This window comes from Canis lupus, chromosome X, assembly GCF_048164855.1.
Source record: "Canis lupus baileyi chromosome X, mCanLup2.hap1, whole genome shotgun sequence".
NCBI classification, from domain to species: Eukaryota; Metazoa; Chordata; class Mammalia; order Carnivora; family Canidae; genus Canis; species Canis lupus.
The window spans coordinates 89,184,571-89,206,204 of NC_132876.1; the positions used below are offsets into that span (position 1 = coordinate 89,184,571).

At 45.1% G+C, this 21,634-nt stretch overlaps 1 protein-coding gene across 8 annotated transcripts in view; it reads right to left on the bottom strand.

Moving 5' to 3' along the window:
* The window catches only part of NYX (nyctalopin), a 30,447-nt gene extending 18,396 nt beyond the window's left edge, over positions 1-12,051 (bottom strand). The window contains exons 1-5 of one of the 8 annotated variants that reach the window (XR_012026141.1): positions 11,773-12,051; positions 3,646-3,886; positions 2,628-2,822; positions 2,213-2,290; positions 1,337-1,629 (exon numbers count right to left, since the gene is read on the bottom strand). Coding sequence is in view for 7 of the 8 variants with exons in the window: in XM_072815532.1 (XP_072671633.1) it covers positions 2,213-2,249 (37 nt within the window). In the remaining variant the exon portion in view is untranslated. Of the gene's footprint in view, positions 1-1,336; positions 1,630-2,212; positions 2,291-2,627; positions 2,823-3,645; positions 3,890-8,096; positions 8,174-8,396; positions 8,817-11,772 lie in introns of those variants that run through there. The other 7 variants (XM_072815532.1, XM_072815527.1, XM_072815528.1 and 4 more) reach the window with 7 other exon arrangements.
* Between the last annotated feature and the right edge of the window lie 9,583 nt (positions 12,052-21,634).

The window sequence follows — 21,634 nt, forward strand, 5'->3', positions numbered from 1 at the left end:
TCCGGGGGGTCGTCAATGTGAGTGCTACATTGGGCACAGAGATTACATTATTAAAAAAATGTTTTAATGGGTTGTCTTAGTGAGTTTGAAGAGGTTTTGAAATATAGACAGATTTTTTAGATGCAAGACCTCTATCAGATATTGTAATGGTTCTAATCTGGACGGCTTCACCCATTCAACAAACAAGTCCTTATAAGCACCTACCAACATCTTAGACTCTAGAGACAAGGAGATGAATAAAACAGAAACCCCGACCCTCCCCAAAGACTTGTGGTTTAGAGAAAGCCCCTGGTGAAGAACCCTGTAAAGCAAGGGGTTGGGATATCATGCTGTGGACAGCAGGAAGACCTTGAAGGGGCTGCCATAGTGGAGGGGAGTGGAGGGGCACTTCTGGGCAACCTTCCTGTCCAGAGAATTCGTTTCAATTTTGTCCCAGATTTACCCCGCCGTGAGCCACTTCTGATTCCCCCACGACCTTGTTTTGTCAGGCTCACTTAATCATTTTTCCTCTGGCTCAGGAGGTAGAACCCTCTCCCTGCCTGCTTCTCGGGAACATGTAGTTCATAATCCTGTGACTTGTAGTCAGAGTAATACTATCTGCGCTGCTGAGTGTGTTTTAAATTAAAGCGCCAGGGGATGTGGAGACGGTCATTAATTTTAAGTGCATCTATTGTTAGCAAATGATGTCACCGCTAAGCTCTCCAACTTGTCACAAGAAGTCTAGATGTATTTCGAGTTTCTGCAGCAGCAAGAACAGTTCCTGTTTTGCAGCACACAGGCTATGAATACTGTCTGCATGCTGTCAGGAACAGAAGAGCTTTGGGTGCACATTTAAAATCATATTGGCTCGTAGAAGCAAACATTCTGTCCCAATGAGTCAATCAAACTTCATATCCTTTCTAGGTAGGAGAAATGGCAAGGAGCTGGCTGTTCGTAATTATATAAATGTCAACCTTTGTCCTTTGGAGGCTCCTCGAGGTAGAAAGTCATGTCCTATTTATCATACTGTTCCCTGCACCTTGTTCCAATTTTTTTTCTCATTTATTTATTGGGTCTCTCATAAAAGAATGTAAGTTTCTCAAGGACAGAAGCTATGCAATTATATCCCTCATAATGTCCCTGGAGTGTACTGAAGGTATAGTGTGTACCTGTTGATTCATTGAATAGAGCAGGGTCTACTTTTTGAAAAGGGGGAATAAAGGGTAAGGAGATTCTATAACCACCATTTTAGAATTATCTGGTAAAATTTTCTCTGCCAGCACTGCACCCAGAAGTCTATCACATGGGTGCCTATAACCTCAAATAATCACATTCATCCAAAGGTCAGAAAAACAGCTTCTTTGTGTAGACTTCTTTACTGCAGAATTTACCAAGGGATGTTTTTCCTTGGGCAATCTCAGATTTGAGCAGGTGGGGCTGCAGAGGTACAGAAAAAAAAATTTGTGATGAGTCTTCTTGTTATATTAAAACCCAGGGGATCCCTGGGTGGCGCAGCGGTTTGGCGCCTGCCTTTGGCCCAGGGCGCGATCCTGGAGACCCGGGATCGAGTCCCACGTCGGGCTTCCGGTGCATGGAGCCTGCTTCTCCCTCTGCCTGTGTCTCTGCCTCTCTCTCTCTCTCACTGTGTGCCTATCATAAATAAATAAAAAAAAATAATAAAAAATAAAACCCACATAACATAACAACAGGACCAAAAAACGTGGGGAAGAATGTTTCAACATCCATCATCACACAATTCCAACGTGATATTTTCATTTTTTCTTCTCCCTTTAGGAAGATGGTTTAAAGGATTTTTTGTTTTTAACTAAATGAGCTTAAAGTAATATGGCCACTATCGTTTTTGGTGATTAAACCAATGAATCGATACCTGAAATTAGAATAAGGAAATGAATTCATATCTGAAATTAGAATAAGAAAATCGCCAAAGGTTATTTCAGATATTTGGTTCAGGGATTTTGCAAACCAACCAAACCCACCACCTGCTCAGTTTTATCTCATTCTCCATTCCCTTCCTTGTGATCACAGTTCAGTGAAACCTAATCAGAACTTGTGTCCATGTACAGCTTTCATGGAAGCCACTTGAAGACCAAGCTCCTTGGGTAGAAGCCCTGTGGTTTCCATGAATCTTCTAGAATCATCCATGGGCTTCCCAACCCCTGCACCCACTGGCAGCTGTCTGCTGGGGGTCAGAAGGACCAGGCTTGGAACTCACCATGTAGCAGCAGGACCAGCATCCTGTGGCCTTTCATGCACCCGGTGGCTTAGAACCACCCAGCTGTGGAATCCCCACCTAAGGGGAGACAGCACAGGTCACCAAGCGCCCAGAAGGGGTCCCTTGAGAACCTCCCCACACCTCCACACTTCTTCCTGAATGCCCTGCCTTGTCTTCTTCTCCACACTCATTTCTTCCCATCAGTCTTGGTATTGGGTTAGGAGAAACCAGTAACAACAGCCAATCAGAAGCCCCCCCAAAAAAATTGATAGCATGGATCTGTTTGGAAATCCTTCATCCGACTAAAACCCTGACAGCAACACCGATGGACTCACTGACAGCCCAGCAAGCAACCAGACAGGGAGGAGACCTGTGACCAGAGACGTATTCATGAATAGTCCCCAATGTCGCTTACTGTCCCGGGGGTCTTCCTGGTCCTGCTCCTTCTCCAAGGTGCCCTTGGGCTCCCCCAGCCCAGCCATCTCCCAAGTTGGGCAGCCACAGATGCAAAAAATGGTCCAGCAGAGAAGTAAAAGGGGGTGGGGGAGATGGTGAGCAGGAGTCGAGGAGAAATAGTTGCTTGTGCAGGTTGGAGCGCTTATTTTTCTTTCTGCAGATTTAATGGCAGGAAAATCCTGTATCAGATAAGGATTAACAGAGATGAAAGAATGTGTCTGCCTTTCGAATCACCAAAGCCAGTGACAGATTTCGCTGACACACCAATCAGCTTTATCCCCAGGCCTTGGCCTCTCCATCTGCCGGGCCCCTTTCTCTCCTTAAACCCTCCACAGACCCCACCTCCTACCCTGACCCCAGCCCCAACCCCCAAGCAAACGTGCAGCCAGAAACTGGCTCCCTGCCACCCAAACGGCATTATCAGCATTTTTGAACAAGGACACGTTACATAACTTGGGAGAGGTGGGGAAGGATAGGACAGCTTGAAATAATGATGTTCTCCCAAAATGCAGGCTGCTCACTTCCTTTCTTTGCAGTGGCTGATGGCTGATAATCCAAAAACAGACGGTGGAGACTGTCCTTCACTGCAGTAAGGCGAGAATCCTGGCTTTGGGGTTGAGGCCGTGCTGGCCACCCCCGAAGGCGGCAGGTCTAGAGGCCATTTCCAGAACCTGGCTGAGGTTTCTTAAACCCATCAGGACTCAGTTAAGACTCACTATTCAGAGTGTCTCCTCCTGGGAAGCAGAGCCCAGGAGCAGCAGTAGCGGCAGGACACTGGTTAGGAACGTGGCATCCCAGCACTCCCAATCCCCTCACCCCAGACCTCTGGAATCAATATGGGCATTTTCACCAAATGCCCGTGCTCAGTAAATCCCTGGTTTAGGGGAGTGGAGGTGGCAGTTCAGGTGCCCCCCACATTCTTCCAGCCCCAGCGGGCTTGGCTGTAGGGTCCAGCCCTCTGCTCTGCTGGGACTGACCTGGAGGTACAGCCGGCTGTGCGATCCCTACCCGAGGGGAGACAGCCGCGGCCTGGCTGGCCCGGCTGCGCCCGCCTGGTGTTGGCCGTGCCAGTGCCGATGGACGGCAGCCTGGAGTTCTCTTCCCACGACCTGGGCTCGGGTGTGAATCCAGACCTCTGCGGCTGCCGTGCCTGGAGAATTTCTGTTTTCTTCCACTTGGGCCTTGTAAGCCAATATATGGCTGAACCTGTCCGAACCTCTGCTGGGAAGGAAACCATTGTGAGGATGGAGTAGAAATGCGGGTAGTTGAAGCCCTGCAGATGAAACCCCTGCCCAGGCTGGAACGTGGTTGTGAGAAAAGCCTGTCCCCATCCACAGTCCTTGCATGTGTCTTACTGGGCCCACCTTGCCTTCAGCCTTCTCCAGCCGAGTGGGCCTGTTGCTCTGGGCCAAGGATCTCCCTGAGGAAGGCCTTCTCTACCTAGGAAATTGGACATTTCTCCCGAGTGGAAAGTGAGGAGCAATCAGAGACTTTCTCGGCGGGGAAAGGAAAGGACTCAACCACCAGGTTGGCCAGTACCACGGAACCCCAACTGGGGAACAAGCAGCCTTGTGATCAAAATCCCTGTTCCCACGGGGTTAAAAGCAAGGAGGGAAGGGTGGTCACAGGAGGTGCAACTGACTAGCATGCCCTGGAGGAGAAACTTCGATGGGACCTTGTTATCCAAAGATCGCTGATAGCCTGGCAGTTTGCACCGATGCTCACCATGTTGCAAGGCAGTCGGTAGCTGATAAGAGGCAGGAAAAGGGAGGAGAAGTATGTAAGTGAGTGAAACAGAAGTGGCCCAGGAAACACTGCTTTGCAAGGTGGCCTTCTGGAAAAGCTGCCATTGTCAGCAGAGGAGGGGTGGGAAGCCCTGGCGCTTCTTTGTCATTTCTGCCCCCCCACACACACACACAGGGACCCAGCAAGGGGCCACTAGTGAAAGGAAAAGACAAAAATTCCTCCTGTGGATTCCTGGGTTCAGACCTTCAGTGGTCTCCTCTGGGCATTCTCAGACCGGGCTCGGATACTAAACCAGATTCTATTTCTCTGCCTCAGACACCTCCTGCTTGCACATGCAGACACACCATCACATGTAGACGAGACTATTCCTTGGGGACAGAGCGCAAGGGCATGTTAAGCTTGACTCCAAGTGAAACAAAGCAAGGTTCCCTGTTTCCCTTTTTTTTAAGTTTTTATTTTTATTTATATAATCCCTACACCCAACATGGGGCTTGAACTCATGACTCGGAGATCAAGAGTCACACGCTTTTCCGACTGAGCCACCCAGGCACCCCAAGGTGCCCTGCTTCATTTCATATGAGGCAAATGAGACACACTCCCAGTAGAGCCCTGGGAGGAACTGTGGCAATCGTTTCATTCAATGCCTTTATTTACAGATGAGGAACCTCAGGCCCAACTGCAGAATGAAAGGTCCTTACGTTTGGTTAGGGTCCCCTCAAAAGCAGATCCTGAGATGAAGATATAAATGGAAGTACAGTCAACCCTCAAACAGCATGGGTTGGAAACATGCAGGTCCACTTACATGAGGATTCTTTTCCAACAAATCCACTATGGTACTGGAAATGCATTTTCCAGGGCAGCCCGGGTGGCTCAGGGGTTTAGCCCCCCAGGGCGTGATCCTGGAGACCCAAGATCGAGTCCCACATCAGGCTCCCTTCATGGAGCCTGTTTCTCCCTCTGCCTGTGTCTGTACCCCTCTCTGTGTCTTTCATGAATAAATAAATAAAATCTTTTTAAAAATGTATTTTCCTTATGATTTTCCTAACCACGTTTTCTTTTCTCTAGCTCATGTGGCCAAAATACAGTACAGAATGCATAGCACATACAAAATTGGTGTTCACGGACTGTTATGTTCTCTGTAAGGCTTCTGGTCAACAGTACACTATTATTGGTAGTAAGTTTGGGGGGGTAGTCAAAAGTTATACGTGGATTTTCCGACTGCTCATAACCCCCATGTTGTTCTAAAGATCAGCTGTGCTTGATTTGGGAGGTAGTCCTTGGAAGCACCAGCAGGAGAGTGGGGAAGTCAGTGGAAATCAATGATGTGAACAGGCAAATTGGCACTGTGGACAAGCAGAGCCTAATCCCGTGGCAAACTCTGCTCAGACGGTAGAGAGCACATATCTCAGAATTATCCCAGCTGCGGGGCAGGGAGCCGGGGCATTCATCCACCAGCATCCACCTTGGTAGAAGGCTGCTCCCAGAGGTGATGAGGAGCTGCTGATTCTCCAGCAGTCTCTGGCTACCAGGCATAATGATGTAGCCGCACTGATTCCTAAAGACACTTCTTGGGGCGCCTGGACTGAGCCCATTAAGCGTCTGACCATATGGCTCAGGCCATAATTTGGGGGACCTGGGATCCAGCCCCACATTGAGCTCCCTGCTAGGAAGTCTGCTTCTCCATCTTCCTCTGCCCCTCCCCTCCCTGTGCTATCTCTCTCTCTCTCCAATAGGTAAATAAAATCTTAAAAAAAAAAAAAAAAAGGAAGACAGAAACTCCTTCCCAGAGTGACCTCTTACCCCAAATCAAGGGGCAGAATTCCTCATGGAAGGTGGGAGTAGCTAAGCTTCTCCAATCTGGATTTGACAAAGAAGTGCCAGTTACCGAGGTGGCATGGCACGAGGAGGCGTGCTGGGATTTTTTGCTCAATGCCCAGCTGCCCTGGGGTGGGCTGTAGGGTCTCCTGTTCTGATAGGAGAGGTTGCTTCTCAGACCCCCCCCCCAGCCGGCGGCCCTACCCTACATGGTACAGTGATACCTGTTACTCAGAGGACGCAGACTTCACTTCCAATCTCTCTGCACTGTGGTCACAATTCACAGACACTCTGACCCTGGACGGCTGGTCCCCCAGCCTTTGCTCCTTTCTTCCCTCACTTCTCCATGTGCTGAAGTTCCAACCTTCCTCGCAGGCTTAGTACAAGTGCTACTTCCTCTCAGAAATGAGCCCCTTCCTGGCACCCTCCAGAGTTTCATTTATAGTGTTTGGTCCAGGACGTGTCTGATCCAAGTCGCCCTCCCGCAATGCCAAGATCACTGGGCAAGATGGAGGGAGACTCAGGCTGAGGAGTCATGGGGCCCTGGAACCTCAGAACTCCGTGTCCAACAGATTCTGAACCCACTTTTCTTAATCCATCCTGCTGAGGGTAAACTGTGTCACTACTGTGTATGCTCAAGAAGTGGCCTCTTAAGTGGCAGCTGTTTGCACATGAGGATGTGTAGGGGAAAGGACCTTGTGGTGTGGGATGGACCCAGGCTGGGAAGAGAAGGAAGCCACACCACCCAGGCCGTAGCTGGCACCAATCTCTCTGCCACCAGTTCCAGTTCAGAAATGCTGAAAAATGTAAGAATACTGAACTTGAACCTGGCAATTTTTATGGAGGTATCCGTCAAGATGGGAGGATAGAATATAGTTAACAGTTGGTTAGCTTGATTCGTAACTTTTAAATACTCAGGCATACGGCATGCGGTTCTCTATGTATACCCTTGCCCCAGGTCCCACAAACATTAGGGATGAGCCTCTGTTTGGCAGACAGGAGGAGGTGCACAAATGTTTGCTAATGGAGTTCATGTGACAATTTGTGGGGAAGTTATAGAAAGAGGACTGGGGTGACAGCCTTTGCCCCCCTGGCTTCGCCTTTTTCTCTGACTTACTGGGTGGTCTTCGGAAAGACACTCTCACCTCCCATGCAGTCTAGTAATGGAAACATTCCAGAATCTAGTCCAGACCATCAATCTTCAAGTGAGGAGATGGAAGCCCACAAAGGTCAAGTGAACTGCTCCCCAGGGTGACAGGTAGAGAGGAAGCTAGGACCTTGTCCCCTTGCCTCCCAGTCCTTGGGCTTTTCTGGGACCCTAGCAAGACAGGGAAACAAAAGATCCCTATCCCCATGGCCACTCCTGCTGCCTGCAGGAGGAGGGGGAGGTAGCCACTGCACTTCTTGCCAGGCACCCCTAAACTACCTCGACTGAATCTATTCCACCGCTAAAGCGCCTAACTCCTTTGTTCTCTGTTAGCAAATTGCCTTCTCCTCTCACTTCCAGCCTTCCAACCAAAACCCCCAGAGCTGTGATCAGCTTGGGCTCCGGGGCCTCCGTCCTGTAACTGGGGGGAAGGGAGAGGCAGAGAAAACAGTGCCTTCATTCCGAGTGACGTCGCCCCAACTGCAGGCCCGGTGCAGACTCGCGCCCCCTTCCATCCCGCGGGTCGGGTCGCAGGGCGCGCCACCGCAGCAATGGGAGGTGGGGGCAGGCAGCCGGCAGCGAGTCATGGGTCTGGACGTTTCAGCCCAACCCCTCCCTCCCCCTCTCCCCCCTCCCCCTTCCCCCCTTCCCCGGGCGTGGGAGAACTAGTTCAGCTAGTTAGCCCCGGTTGGCAACCACGCATGACACAGTGGTTTTTACCCCTTAAGGTCACGTCCTTGCGAAACCTCTGCGGCTCCTGCCTTCGACCCCCTCTCCCGGCTCCCCCCGGGAGAAAGAGGCGGGGCAGCTGGGCGCGCGGCCCCGCCCCCGCCGAGTCCCGCCCCTCCCAGCGTGGCCGCCAGAGGGCGCCCGGGCTCCGGAGCCCCGGCGGGCGGCTCCCAAGCCCCAGCCCCCACCTGCTCCCCGCCCCCGCCGCGCCGCTCCAGGCAGCGAGGCCAGCCAGGCTGCGGCCCGGGAAAGTCCCAGGGCGTGTGGGTGCCGGAAACGTTAGTCACGCACCTGGAGCCGCGGAGCGCCCCGCTGGAAGGGGTGCCAGGGCAAGGGCCTGATTTGCGGAAGGGCACACCCGGGGGCTGGTCTCCCAGTGCCGTGCCCTCGTGACTAGGCCACGTAGCTCTGATGGTGGCTGATACCCTGCGTGCTCATCTGTGCACTAAGAGCTGGCCCAGGGTCCCTTCCTGCCATTACATTCAACAAACGCTGCCCGCTGCCCAAAGATCTACACCTCCTTGGAGCCTCTTTTGAAATCATCGCTCTTTTACATCGCATCAAAAGTAGGTCTCTCTTCATTTCCCACTAAAACCAGAGCTCCTCGAAGAAAAGGTTGCTTCCCTGGCCAGGGGCAGGCAAAGTACAACACGATCCTGGAATATCTTTCTATTTTTTTTAAGATTTTATTTATTCATAACAGACACAGAGAGAGAGAGAGAGAGAGAGGCAGAGGAAGAAGCAGGCTCCATGCAGGGACTCGATCACCCCCTGGGCTAAAGGCAACGCTAAACCGCTGAGCCACCAGGGCTGCCCGTATCTTACATTTTAAAAGACAAGCCATCGAAGGTACTCGGGTAGAAGGAAAGTTGAGTGGGTCCACAGCCCAAATACAGGACAAGCATCAACAAAAATAGTGACCCTTGGGAGGCCCGAGTGGTTCAGTGTTGAGCGTCTATCTGCCTTTGGCTCAGGGCTTGATGCCAAGGTCCTGGGTCCCACATAGGGCTCCCCACAGGGAGCCCGCTTCCCCCTCTGCCTTTGTCTCTGTCTCTTGTGAATAAATAAAATCTTTAAAAAATTTTTATTTAAAAAATTTTAAAAAGAAAAAATACTGACTTTCATGAATTGAAATGCATCAAATCAACTAAATGATGTTAAATCCATGAGTTCATAATGATACTTAAAGAAACACTTTCAGGGATCCCTGGGTGGCCAGCGGTTTAGCGCCTGCCTTTGGCCCAGGGCGCGATCCTGGAGTCTCGGGATCTAATCCCACATTGGGCTCCTGGTGCATGGAGCCTGCTTCTCCCTCTGCCTCTCTCTCTCTCTCTCTCTCTCTCTGTGTGTGTGTGTGACTATCATAAATAAATAAAAATTTTAAAAAATAATCTAAAAAAAAAAGAGAAACACTTTCAGCAGCAGCTTTGGAGGTTACTAAAGCATTATTTTGAAACGTGGTAACTAAAGGGAAAGAATCAAGCATTTATCTTGCCTTTCCTTTATGAACTATATTTTACAATAACCAAATGCACTAGCTGATGAGGGAGAGTTTTCCTTTGTAAAAGAATCGCAGCTAATAAATCCAGAAGTGACAGAATGAGGAAATGTCTACATTGCAGTGAAATCATGAATCCTACTGATCATCCTTGACATGCCTCCAAAATGGCACAAGCAGACAGTAGGTGCCTCCTGATGTGACCTATAGTACATAGCCCTATCACCGAATTGCAGCCAAAAAAGAAAACCTGAAGCTAATCAAGCCTCCAGATCTAGCTACTAATTAAAGAAATATGAAGGATGAAGAAATGTGTTAAAAGACATCAAAGATGCAATCAGCTAAATATAGACTGTGGAAAGTTCTACAGGGCAAATGATCCAATTTTTCCAACAAATTAACGGAATAGGGGAGGAGGAGAAGAAAGGGAGATCTGTTACTAAAAGAAACTTACAAGATGTCAAACAATGCATCTTTGGACAATTCTGAAACAATCAGTAGAAATAAAATATAGACCATTAGGTAATATACAGAATTAGCTTTCTTTTGGGTGTGATAAGGGTATTATGTCCTATTTTTTAATGTTCTTATGCATTAGGAAAAAATATAGAAGTATTTATGGTGAAATTATATGTCTGGGATTTGCTTTAAAATATTCCCACAAAACAAATGGAGGGGAGAATTGAAATAGAAACAGCAGAAAGTTGGGGTGCCTAGGTGGCTCAGTCTGTTGGGCATCCGACTCTTGATCTCACCTCAGGTCTTGATATCAGGGTCATGAGTTCAAGCCCCACAGAGCATTGGGCTCTATATGTGGAGCCTACTTAAAAAAAAAAAAAAAGGCAGAAAATTGACAACTAGAAACTGTTGATGAATACATGAGGTCTCTAGACTTTGGTGTGTGTTTGAAAATTGTTCATAATGGGGTGCCTGGGTGGCTTGGTCGGTTAAGCATCTGCCTTCAGCTCAGGTCATGATCCTAGAGTCCTGGGATCAAGCCCCGAGAATCGGGCTCCCTGCTTAGCTGGGAGATTGCTTCTCCCTCTCCCTCTGCTGCTCCTCCTCCCTGTGCTCTCTTCTCTCAAATAAATTTAAAAAAATTATTCATAGTAGCTTTTTAAAAAGTATGCTCCTCATTTGACCTCTTTCAGATATACAGCTAAAGGTATGTGGTGGGAAGAAAATTTTCTGTCTCTGTATTTTCTTCCCTGCATTCCTATTAAGTTTCCTACATTTCCTTCATTTGAAATGAAAATAACCTATAAGGAGTGGAATAATTAGCAAGCATTTCTCCTTTTTTTGATCTAGAACAGTTCCATATATAACCCAGAACTCAAAATGGTCAAGGAGGAAACAGAATGAGAACTTCTGAGTTTCGTGGCCCATTCGATTTACTGTCTGAGGTTTTCTGTGGTTTTTTTTTTTTTCTTTGTTGTCATTTGTTTGTGTAGATAACCTTAGGAGATGGCTTATAACAAGCTATCATTTCTTATGGACCCCAAAATGTGCTGTTTTGGCTCAGGTACCTAGCGTGTGAAGGTATGATCAAATTTGTGCTCCTCGTTTAAAGCCTGTGAATGTCAATTCTTGGTGGAAGCAAAGGAGGAAGGCCGAGCTCCCCTTATATTTCACTTTCCTCTTTTGTAAAATGGAGCTGTTTTACTTCTTCCTAGTAGAGTTATTATAAGGGCTAATTTAAGCTTGTGGAAGCACTTTTAAAGCAGATCCTAAGATGTATAACCATGCTAGGGAAGTGAAAACTATCATTAATACATTTTAATCATCACATTAAATACCCACATAGACACACCCACCTCTTCTCCATTCAGGCAGATTTTTGCAAAGGGGTAATTAATTCTGATGATGTCATGACCACAGATCCCTGCTTTCATCCTGAAAGCTGCAGTTTCCAAATGCTTACTAAGTCCTCCTTAGACTTTTAAAACATACTCACAAAGCACAGATTCTCCAACATCTCAGTGAAAGCACGCTGCAAAGAGAACTCTTTTGCTTTGGAAACAGAGTGAATGAACACTGAAAGGAGCCATCTTTTCGGCAAGCCAGCCAAAAACCCAGGGGGCAGCGGGAATAAAATGAAACGCTGAGATCACATGTTTGGAAGATCAACTTGCCTGCTACCAAAGTGACCCCCCAGAAACCTGCACTTGCCTTTTAAGTCCTCACCAGGAGGCGAGGAGCTACAGGATTCCTGCCTCCTGACACCTAGCACGGAGACTGGCGACTTTTCCGCCCTTCAGCGCCAGGCGCTCTGCAAAATAGCTGACCAGTGCAGCTAACGCAGCCGCCAGCTCCAGTAATGCAGCCCTCTGAGATGCTAATGATGGTGTCCAATTCCGTGGCGGTGGGAAACCCCGTGTCCTCTTCCAATATCTGTGGGGAAGCGCCGGATGCCGGGATGCGGCAGGGGAAGGGTGCGTTTCACCTAGTGACTTCCGGCTCTGATTTCCGGCTTGCTCAGAAGGCTCTGCCACCCACTTTGCACATTTTCTCTATTTTCTCTCTACTCCACGTCAACCCGAAGATGTGATAAAGCCCCTTCTCCGCAACCTCCCCAAAACCCTACTCGCCAAGGCTGCGGTGAATGTGTGCAGGCTCTTGCTCAGGATTTGGAGGTAGCACCCCATTGCTACCTCCGAAGAACACAGAGGAGAGTTTTTAAGACAGAATGGTTGATACTCACCCCCACCCCCACCCCCACCCCCGCTATTTATTTTCCCGTCACCCCCTTTCCCCTTTCCTGGCTGGGTCCCAGCCAGGTCTCCAGCTCAGCCCCACCTCCAGCCATTCAGCGGGCCACCTCCTTTGTTCCTCTCCTCAGCAAACACTGCAAAGCCCCCAAATTCTCACTCTTTTCTTATGCTAAAGTAGTCTGGCTCTCTTTGTCTCATTCCCAGGTGGCGGTAGCCCTGCTCTCTTTCTACTGTCACAGTGGCCCATCAATCAGCTTGCTTTTCTAAACAAAGACTGCTGAACCCCCAAAAGAATTCTGTTCTGTATCACTCAGGAATGCTTTTCAGAAATTAAGAATTTCTGCAGCGACTAACAAAAAAAATAAAAAAGAATCAGTCTAATAATGCTTCATATCAGTCACCAAGTTGGATGACAATGCAGAAAAGCATCGTGATTTTTCAACCATTAAGATGAACATTAAATTGAACACGAAAATCTTTCCTCATACAGATTCCCCCAAGGTCATCTCTAACTAAGGTCATTTTATAAATATCATATCAGAAGCGAGTTCTCTGTGGTTTCCTTGGATTTAAGATTTTTGTGGAAACAACAGTACTCCACATGAAAGATTCTCACAAAGACTGAAGAGTATTATTTCACTTAAGTGGATTATCAAGCAAAACTATGGCCCTCCATAGTTCTAGTACAGTGGGTGTCCGCAGGTGATGTGTCACAAATTTGGAGATGCTTAGCCAACCTTTTAGGAACTATCCATTGAGCTGACTTGGAATGTATATAAATAAGAATATTATCATTTAGTTTTACTGGAAACTTATCTCATTCCAAAAGGGATTCTAGTAGCATACAACACTAATAATAATAATAATAATAATAATAATAATAATACATTGGGTAACTACAGTAAGATTTTTCTAACCAAAGAAAAATTGGACAGAACTAGAAAAGAACACAAGACAGGAAAAAGATGAAGCTAAGGTTAATACCTAAAATTCATGACAGAAGGTTACTTGTCCAGCAGCTCAAGCAAAGATAAAAATACAATCAATTCCACTGTTTCTAAGGAAAATTTTCTCCTCCAGGTATACAGACCTATCGACACTGCAATATTTAAAAACAAGGGGAAGGGGCAGCCCCAGTGGCACAGCAGTTTGGTGCCGCCTGCGGCCCGGGGTGTGATCCTGGAGACTGGGGATCGAGTCCCACATCGGGTTCCTTGCATGGAGCCTGCTTCTCCCTCTGCCTGTGTCTCTGCCTCTGTGTGTGTGTGTGTGTGTGTGTGTGTGTGTGTGTGTGTGTCTCATGAATAAATAAAATCTTTGAGAAAAATAAATAAATAAATAAATAAATAAATAAATAAATAATAAAAACAAGGGGCACCTGGGTGGTTCAGTGCTTAATGGTCTGCCTTTGGCTCAGATCGTGATACTGGGGACCTGAGATGGAGTCCCACATCAGACTCCCCACAGGGAGCCTGCTTCTCCCTCTGCCTATGTCTCTGCCTCTCTCTCTGTGTCTCTCATGAATAAATAAATAATAAAATAAATATAACTACAAAATAAAACAGCCTCCAAAACCATCTCTCTCTAATCTCTAAAGAATATAGTAAAGAATTAAACAGGGCTACTTCTTATTATACTCTTCAACATGGATGGAGGGCATAATGCCAAAGCAAGTTCCCATAAACATCACACTACAAATGCCCACTGTGATGGGGGAACAGTTACACATCTCTTTGTGGATCAAACCACAAGATGCAAACATGAGCTTAGTACATTCTTTTTTCTTTTAAAGATTTTATTTATTTATTTGAGAGAGAGAGTGAGAGAGAGCGAGCACCGGCCAGGGGAGAGGCAGGGGGAGAAGGAGAAGCAGACTCCCCACTGAGCAGGGGGGCCCATGCGGGGCTTGATCCCAGGACTCTGGGATCATGACCTGAGCTGAAGGCAGACGCTTAACCGACTGAGCCACCCAGGTGCCAAGCAGAGTACATTCTAACATCACCAAAAGATAAGTCTGATGGGGAAAAAAAAAAAAAAGTAAAATGAATCAGTGAATATTTTAAGAAACAATTGGTACAGATTGAATTTTATTTATTTTATTTTTAAGATTTTATTTATTTATTCATGAGAGGCATAGAGAGAGAGAGGCAGAGACATAGGCAGAGGGAGAAGCAGGCTCCATGCAGGGAGCCCGATGTGGGACTCGATCCCGGGTCTCCAGGATCAGGCCCTGGACTGAAGACGGGGCTAAGCCACTGAGCCACCAGGGCTGCCCCAGATTGAATTTTAATAATATCTAGCAACCATACATGATTAGGGGTGGGAGTGCAGAGAATAAAGTTTCCCAAACTAGGCTTTTAACATTCCTGTGTGAGAAGTCAGAGTATCCCAGGTTAATAATAGAAGTAAATGCTAGAACTAGAAAGTTGTGTAAAAGCGTAATACATCAAAAATACTAGAAAACAGATGAGTTATATCAGTTTTGTTCTGATACAATTTCAAAGGAAACACAAAGTTTAAAAGTACCCTCTATAGGGGCACCTGGCTGGCTTAGCCAGCGGAGCGTGCAACTCTTGACCTTGGGTCTTTTTTTTTTTTTTTTTTTTTCTGCTCAGGCCCCATGTTGGGTATAGAGATTACTTAAAAATAAAACTTAAAAAAATACAGTACCCCATATAAAAGTCCACAAATTAAAAGAGAGAAAACAGATAAAAATTGACATACATTTAAACGGAAAAAGATAAATTTGAAAAGAAATAGGATTTGGTAAATTTTCATCAGTTAATGTATTAAGTGTAAACAGGCTGAATTCTCCTTAGAAAAAGAAGGCAGCTCATTGACTGTTAAAATAACAAAATCTAACCACATGTTGCCTATGAGAGATATACACACCAAAAAAAAAAAATCAACAGAGTAGCAGTGTAAAGGGATATGCCTATAAGAACAGAAGAAGAGCAAGGATTACTATTTTGGTAGCAAGTAAAGCAGATGTCAGAGTAAAAGACAGCACAATAAATAAATAAGGTCATGGTCTAATGACCAAATGTACATTAAATCATGAAAATCAAGAAATACCAGATGTATGTGTTACAAAAACTATTGCAACAAAGTCCAGGAAAGACAAAGGACAAAAAAGCAAGAAGAAATAAAAACAACTATTATTTTATTTTATTTTATTTTATTTTGTTTTATTTTAATTAATTTATTTTTTAAACAACTATTATTTTAATTGGAACCCTCAACATTTCATTTGGGGAAATAATAGACAAAGAATAAATTGGAGGGATGCCTGGGTGGCTCAGTGGTTGAGCGGCTGCCTTTGGCTCAGGGCGTGATCCCAGGGTTCTGGGATCGAGTCCCGCATCAGGCTCCCCACAGGGAGCCTGCTTCTCCCTCTGCCTATGTCTCTGCCTCTGTCTCTCATGAGCAAATAAATAAAATCTTAAAAAAAATAAATTAGAAAATACTGTATGACTGAATAACTCATTTAATAAAAATTGGGAGGAAGTACTCACTAAATTCCAGGGCTTGTGCTAGAAGACAGCTCCATAAACAGTAATGAGTTTGGCAGACATGTGGAGAAAATTAAGCTGGGACAGGGTAATATAGTCCTTTCCAAGTATACAAAGATCATACCAACCGCAAACATGCAAAAAATTATGATCCTATATTGGACCACAAAGACTCATTCTTTTCATTAATTTAGCACACATCAAGAGTTTTTTCGACTTATTAGATTTGGAATTCACAGAAAGGCAGAAATACCATCCACCAGATGGTCAAACCACAAAGCATTAATGTTTTTTTAATAACAAAAACAAAATGCCGATCACATAGGAATGTTTTGAAACACTCAAATGTTCTCTTTCGTAGTGCTTGGGTTACACGGGAAATCCAGAACACATGTAGTGGACATCTGTTGTTTTTGCCTGGCCCCATGTCTTCTCAGTTACTACAAGGGTAACAGGTCATCTCTTTCTTTGGGGAACTCCCCCTCCCCCACTCTGCATGACTTTGGTGGAACTGCCAATCCCCTGGTGCTGTGATGAGGAGGTGACCCAGATGGCCAGAGTAACTCATCCTCATAAAGGTGAATTCTCCTAGATTGGGCATGTAATCCAAGCAGGCCAATTACAGCCCTTTTCAAGGAGTGACACGGACACTGGGGAGAGTCATGATAAATTCTCCAGGATTTTGAAGGTTAAGGACATAAATCTAGTGACCCTGGTAACCATCTCAATGGCCACATGGAGAGAGTCTACCTAGGATTGAAACCCACACAAAGAAAATAACTAAGATATGGGAGTGAGTGGGCCAGAGTCCTAATAATATTGCTTGGACCCCTAGATCCAGCCATGCCCGAAGTGAGATCCAATTGCTAGACCCAAGAAATTCTCCTCTCTCTTTTACGAAATTGTGGTAAAATATATAGAACACAAAATTTACCATTTTAATTCTTTTTGGAGTACAATTCAGTGGATTAAGTATACTCACATCACTGTATAGGCATCACCACTATCCTCCAGACTTTGTACATCATCCCAAACTGAAACCCTGTATCCATTAAATAACAACTCCCCTTTATCTCCTCCCCTCAAGAAATTCTCTTGAGGCTTAAACTGTTTCAGTTTGATTTCTGTACCTCTTAATCAAGAGTCAACTGATACACTTTGTAAGAGAGTATTTGTTAAACAATTAAAACAGTATAATATATACAATTATCATATATAACAAGAACTATAAAAGTATTCACACTCTTTGGCACAATAACTTTATTCTGGGGAATACATGCCAAAGATTCCACACATATACACAGAAAAAAAAAACTACTGAATAAAAGCATGCAGGCTACTCATCAATATGATATATGACAGTATGGGTGACAACTAAGCAAAGATTTAATGGTATGTGCAGACCATCTAAAAACATGAAAATGGGGCAGCCCAGGTGGCTCAGCGGTTTAGCGCCGCCTTCATCCCAGGGCGTGACCCTGGAGACCCCAGATCGAGTCCCACATCGGGCTTCCTGCGTGGAGCCTGCTTCTCCCTCCGCCTGTGCCTCTGCCTCTCTCTCTGTCTCCTCTCTGTGTATTCTCATGAATAAATAATAAAATCTTTAAAAATAATAATAATAAATAAAAACATGAAAATGTTATACAAAAGAATATGAAGTGAAACAGAGAAGGCATGCACTGGTAAGTGTATAGGGATGAAACGTACCAATGCTGATTCCTTCATCTTATTTTTTGTTTTTTATTTATTTATTCATGAAAGACAGAGAGAGAGAGAGACAGAGACAGAGAGACAGAGACAGAGACAGAGACACAGGCAGAGGGAGAAGCAGGCTCATGCAGGCAGCCCGACGTGGGACTCGATCCCGGGTCTCCAGGATCAGGCCCTGGGCCGAAGGCAGGCGTTCAACCGCTGAGCCCCCCAGGGATCCCCTGGTTCCTTCATTTTGACTAAAGTACCATGTATATTATGCAAGATGCTAATATCAGGGGAAGCTTGGTGAAACGTGCATGAAAACTCTGTAATAGCTCTGTAACTTTTCTGTACAACTGAAGTTATAAAATCAAAAGCTTTACAAAAAACTATAGACGGGGGTGCCTAGCTGGCTCAAGTAGATAGCATGCAACTCTTGATCTCAGGTTGTAAGTTCAAGCCCTGTGTCGGGTGCAGAAATTACTTAAAAAATAAAATCTTTGGGGTGCCTAGGTGGTTCAGTTGATTAAGCGTCCAACTCTTGATTTCATGCTGGGTGCAGAGCCTGCTTAAGATCCTCTTTCTCCCTCTGCCCCTCCCCCCGCTTCTGCTCCCACACACTCTCTAAAAAAATACATACATATATACATAAAATCTTTTTTTTGGTAATATTTTATTTATTTATTCATGAGAGACACAAAGAAAGAGGCAGAGATATAGGCAGAGGGAGAAGCAGGCTCCCCACAGGGAGCCCAAAATGGACTTGATCCCAGGACCCAGGATCCCAACCACTAAGCCACCCAGGTGCCCCAAATCTTAAAAAAAAAAAAAAAAAAAAAAAAAAACAAACTACAGAGCTAGCAGTGATTCCCAAATGTTTTAGTCTCAGAACCCCTTTACACTCTTAAAAATTACTGAGGACCCAGAGCTTTTGTTCATGTGGGTTATAGCAATCAATATTTACTGTGTCAGAAATTAAAGCTGAGAACTTTTTAAAATATGTATTCATATATTATTTATTTAAAATGAGAATAAGAGGGGCGCCTGGGTGGTTCACTCGGCTAAGCATCTGCCTTTGACTCAGGTCATGAACCCACGGTTCTGGGATTGAGCCCCACATTTGGCTCCCTGCTCGGTGAGGAGTGTGCTGCTCTCTCTCCCCGCCTGCTTGTGCTCTCAAATAAATAAATAAAATATTTTTTAAAAATGAGAATAAGAAACCCATTACATATTAACTTAAATCATATACTTTTATGGGGAAAAAAACTGTATTTTGCAAAACACACAAACAAAATAGCCAGAAAATTGGCATTGTTTTACACTTTTGCAAATCTCTCGTGTATGGCTTAATAGAAGACAGCTGGATTCTCCAAGCGCTCTGCCCTTCAATCTTTTGTGTTAGCAAACATACATAGCCCTTGGAAAACTCCACTGTATACCAGAGAGAGAATGAGAGGGGAAAAGGCAAACAATGTCTTAGTATTTTATGAAAGTAGTTTGAACCTGGTGGGAGCCCTGAATTGCACTACAGAGGAATGGATTAAACAATAAGACTGCTTTTCATTCGATTCATTGTTCAATAAAATTGCTTAAATTAGAGTGTTTTTTATATTAAAAACCAAATCTCCTGCAGGAGGCTAATTAAGCATCGCTGCCAAGAGGCCAGCAGCTTCTGCTCCAGCTTGTATTTCTGCATCTCTCCTGCAATAGAACAAGACTCCTGCCCTGGTTGCCAAGGATGCCCTGTCCCCACGGGAAAGCCCTGGTCACCAATCAGGCTCCAGCAGATGTCCACACAGAATTTTTAAGTGCAATGCTAAGCAGCTGGTGCTGAGGTCATGCATGGGAAGGGAGGCTAGCCTGCTTGGATTGTATTTGTGGGCTCACATGAGGACACTGAGCTCCTGGGGCTCCAGTGCGCCAACGTGCCCCGGCCTGCATTAGAGGATTTGTGGCCAACGGGGCACCACTGGCTGGGACATGCTACCCCAGCTCTGCCAAGCACTGCCTTCTGACTATCTGTTAATTCTTTTCTTTTTCTTTAACATTTTATTTTTAAATAACTGCTACACCCAACGTGGGGGCTCAAACTCACAATCCCGAGATTAAGAGTCCCATGCTCTACCGGCTGAGCCAGCCAGGCACCCCTACCTGTTTATTTTTTATATCAACCAGGTTTGGGTCTGTATTTTTTATTGAAGTGTAGCCTATATATGGAAAAGTGCACAAATGATAAGATACAGCTCCATGAATTCCCACAAACTGAGCACATCCTTGTAGCCCTTACCCCAGGAGCTCCCTGGTGGAGCCCATTTCCAATCAAAGCCCATTCGCCTCCTTACATGACCAGTATCCTGACTACTAACACCATAAATTAGCTTTGCCAGTGTCTATACATAAACAGAATAAACTACACATTCTTTTGTGTGTGGCCTCTTTTATTCAATGTCATATCTGTATGAGTTTCTATGCGGTTACATTCAGTGTGGTTCATTCATTCTCATTGCTGGGTAGTAAGTATTCCATTGTATGAATATACCACAATTTGTTTATCTATCCTCCTATAGATGGACATCTGGGCTATTTCCAGTTTGGGGCTACTATGAATAAGCTGCCACGAATGTTCTTGCAGAAATCTTTTTGTGGAAACACTGGCTGGTTTTAAATTTAAACTTACCATGGTCATGGTGGCTTGTTTTTTTTTAAAATCCAACTATAATGTGAAATGTTATAATGTGAAAAGCAGAAGCTGCCTTCCCCATCTCTGCCTCCTTTCAACACCTTTGCTGTAAACCCTGTTAAGTTTCTCAGGAACCCTTCCAGAAATTTCTTAAGCATATAAATACACACACATACAAATGAGATCACTCTTTTGGCACTTAGGGTTTTTTTCACATAATTATCTTGGAGATCATATTAGTCAGAATAGGCTAGAATATGCTGAGGTAATGAAAAGCATTCACAATCCCAGTGGTTTAAATGTTTATTTCCCACTCCTACTAACTCAGATAGTTAAGAGCACATGCTCATCATAGGCACTTCAACATTTGTGTCCAAATCGCAGGGGCAGGAAGAAGGGGATGTCACCTACCAGCACTTAAGGTGTTTACCCAGAAGGGACATATGTCACTTCTGCTCAGATAACATTGGCCACAAGCCATGTAGCCACACCTCTCTTCAAGGAGGATGGGAGAGGCACCTGGGTGGTGCAGTTGATCAGTTGGGTGGGCTCAACTCGTGATCTCAGGGTCATTAGATCAAGTACTGCATCAGGCTCCAAGCTCAGTACAGAATCTGCTTCACACTCTCTCCCTCAGCAACTCCCCCCCCACCACACTCTCATGCACTCTCTCTAAAATAAATTTTTAAAAAATTTTTAAATAAAGAAGATGGGAAAGTACAACCCTACCCTGTGTGGGGAGGCAGAAGAGAGGCAGAGCTTTTGGGAACATCTTTACTGATTACCACAGAGATCTTCACACATCAGCATCCATGGACCTACCTCATTCTACCACAATAAAGATGTATTGCAAATTACTTATCCGATTTATATCACTGTACAGTACCAGCAATGAGACAATAAACATTCTTCTAGATTTATCTGTACCCACTTGTTTCAGTATATCTGCAGGCTGAACTCTTTGAAGTAGAATTGCTGAGTCAAAGTGTTTGTGCATTTTTAAACCGTGCTAACTATTGCCAAATTGCTAGGTACTGCTAAATCGTCTCCTTGAAGGAGTTGTCAATTTGCATATATACCAATACAGAATGAGAATTTCTATTTCCACCGTGTCCTCGTTCTATCAAACTTTTAAATCTTTGACCATTAGACAGGCTAATATGGTTGTTTTAATTTGCATTTTTTAAGTTAGAAATTACATTGAGCATCATATCACAAGCTTATTAGCCACTTATATTTTTCTGTAAATGGCACCTGCTCCTGCCCCTTGCCCATTTTTTGTTAGATTACTGGTCCTTTTCTCATTGATATGTACAAGCTCTTTGTATATTCAGGAAATTAGCATATAGTCTGTCACATGCATTTTTAAAAATTGAGGCGAGGTGTCTGTATTTAGCTTTTGTCTTTAGTTATGGTATTTTGCTTCACATAGACAT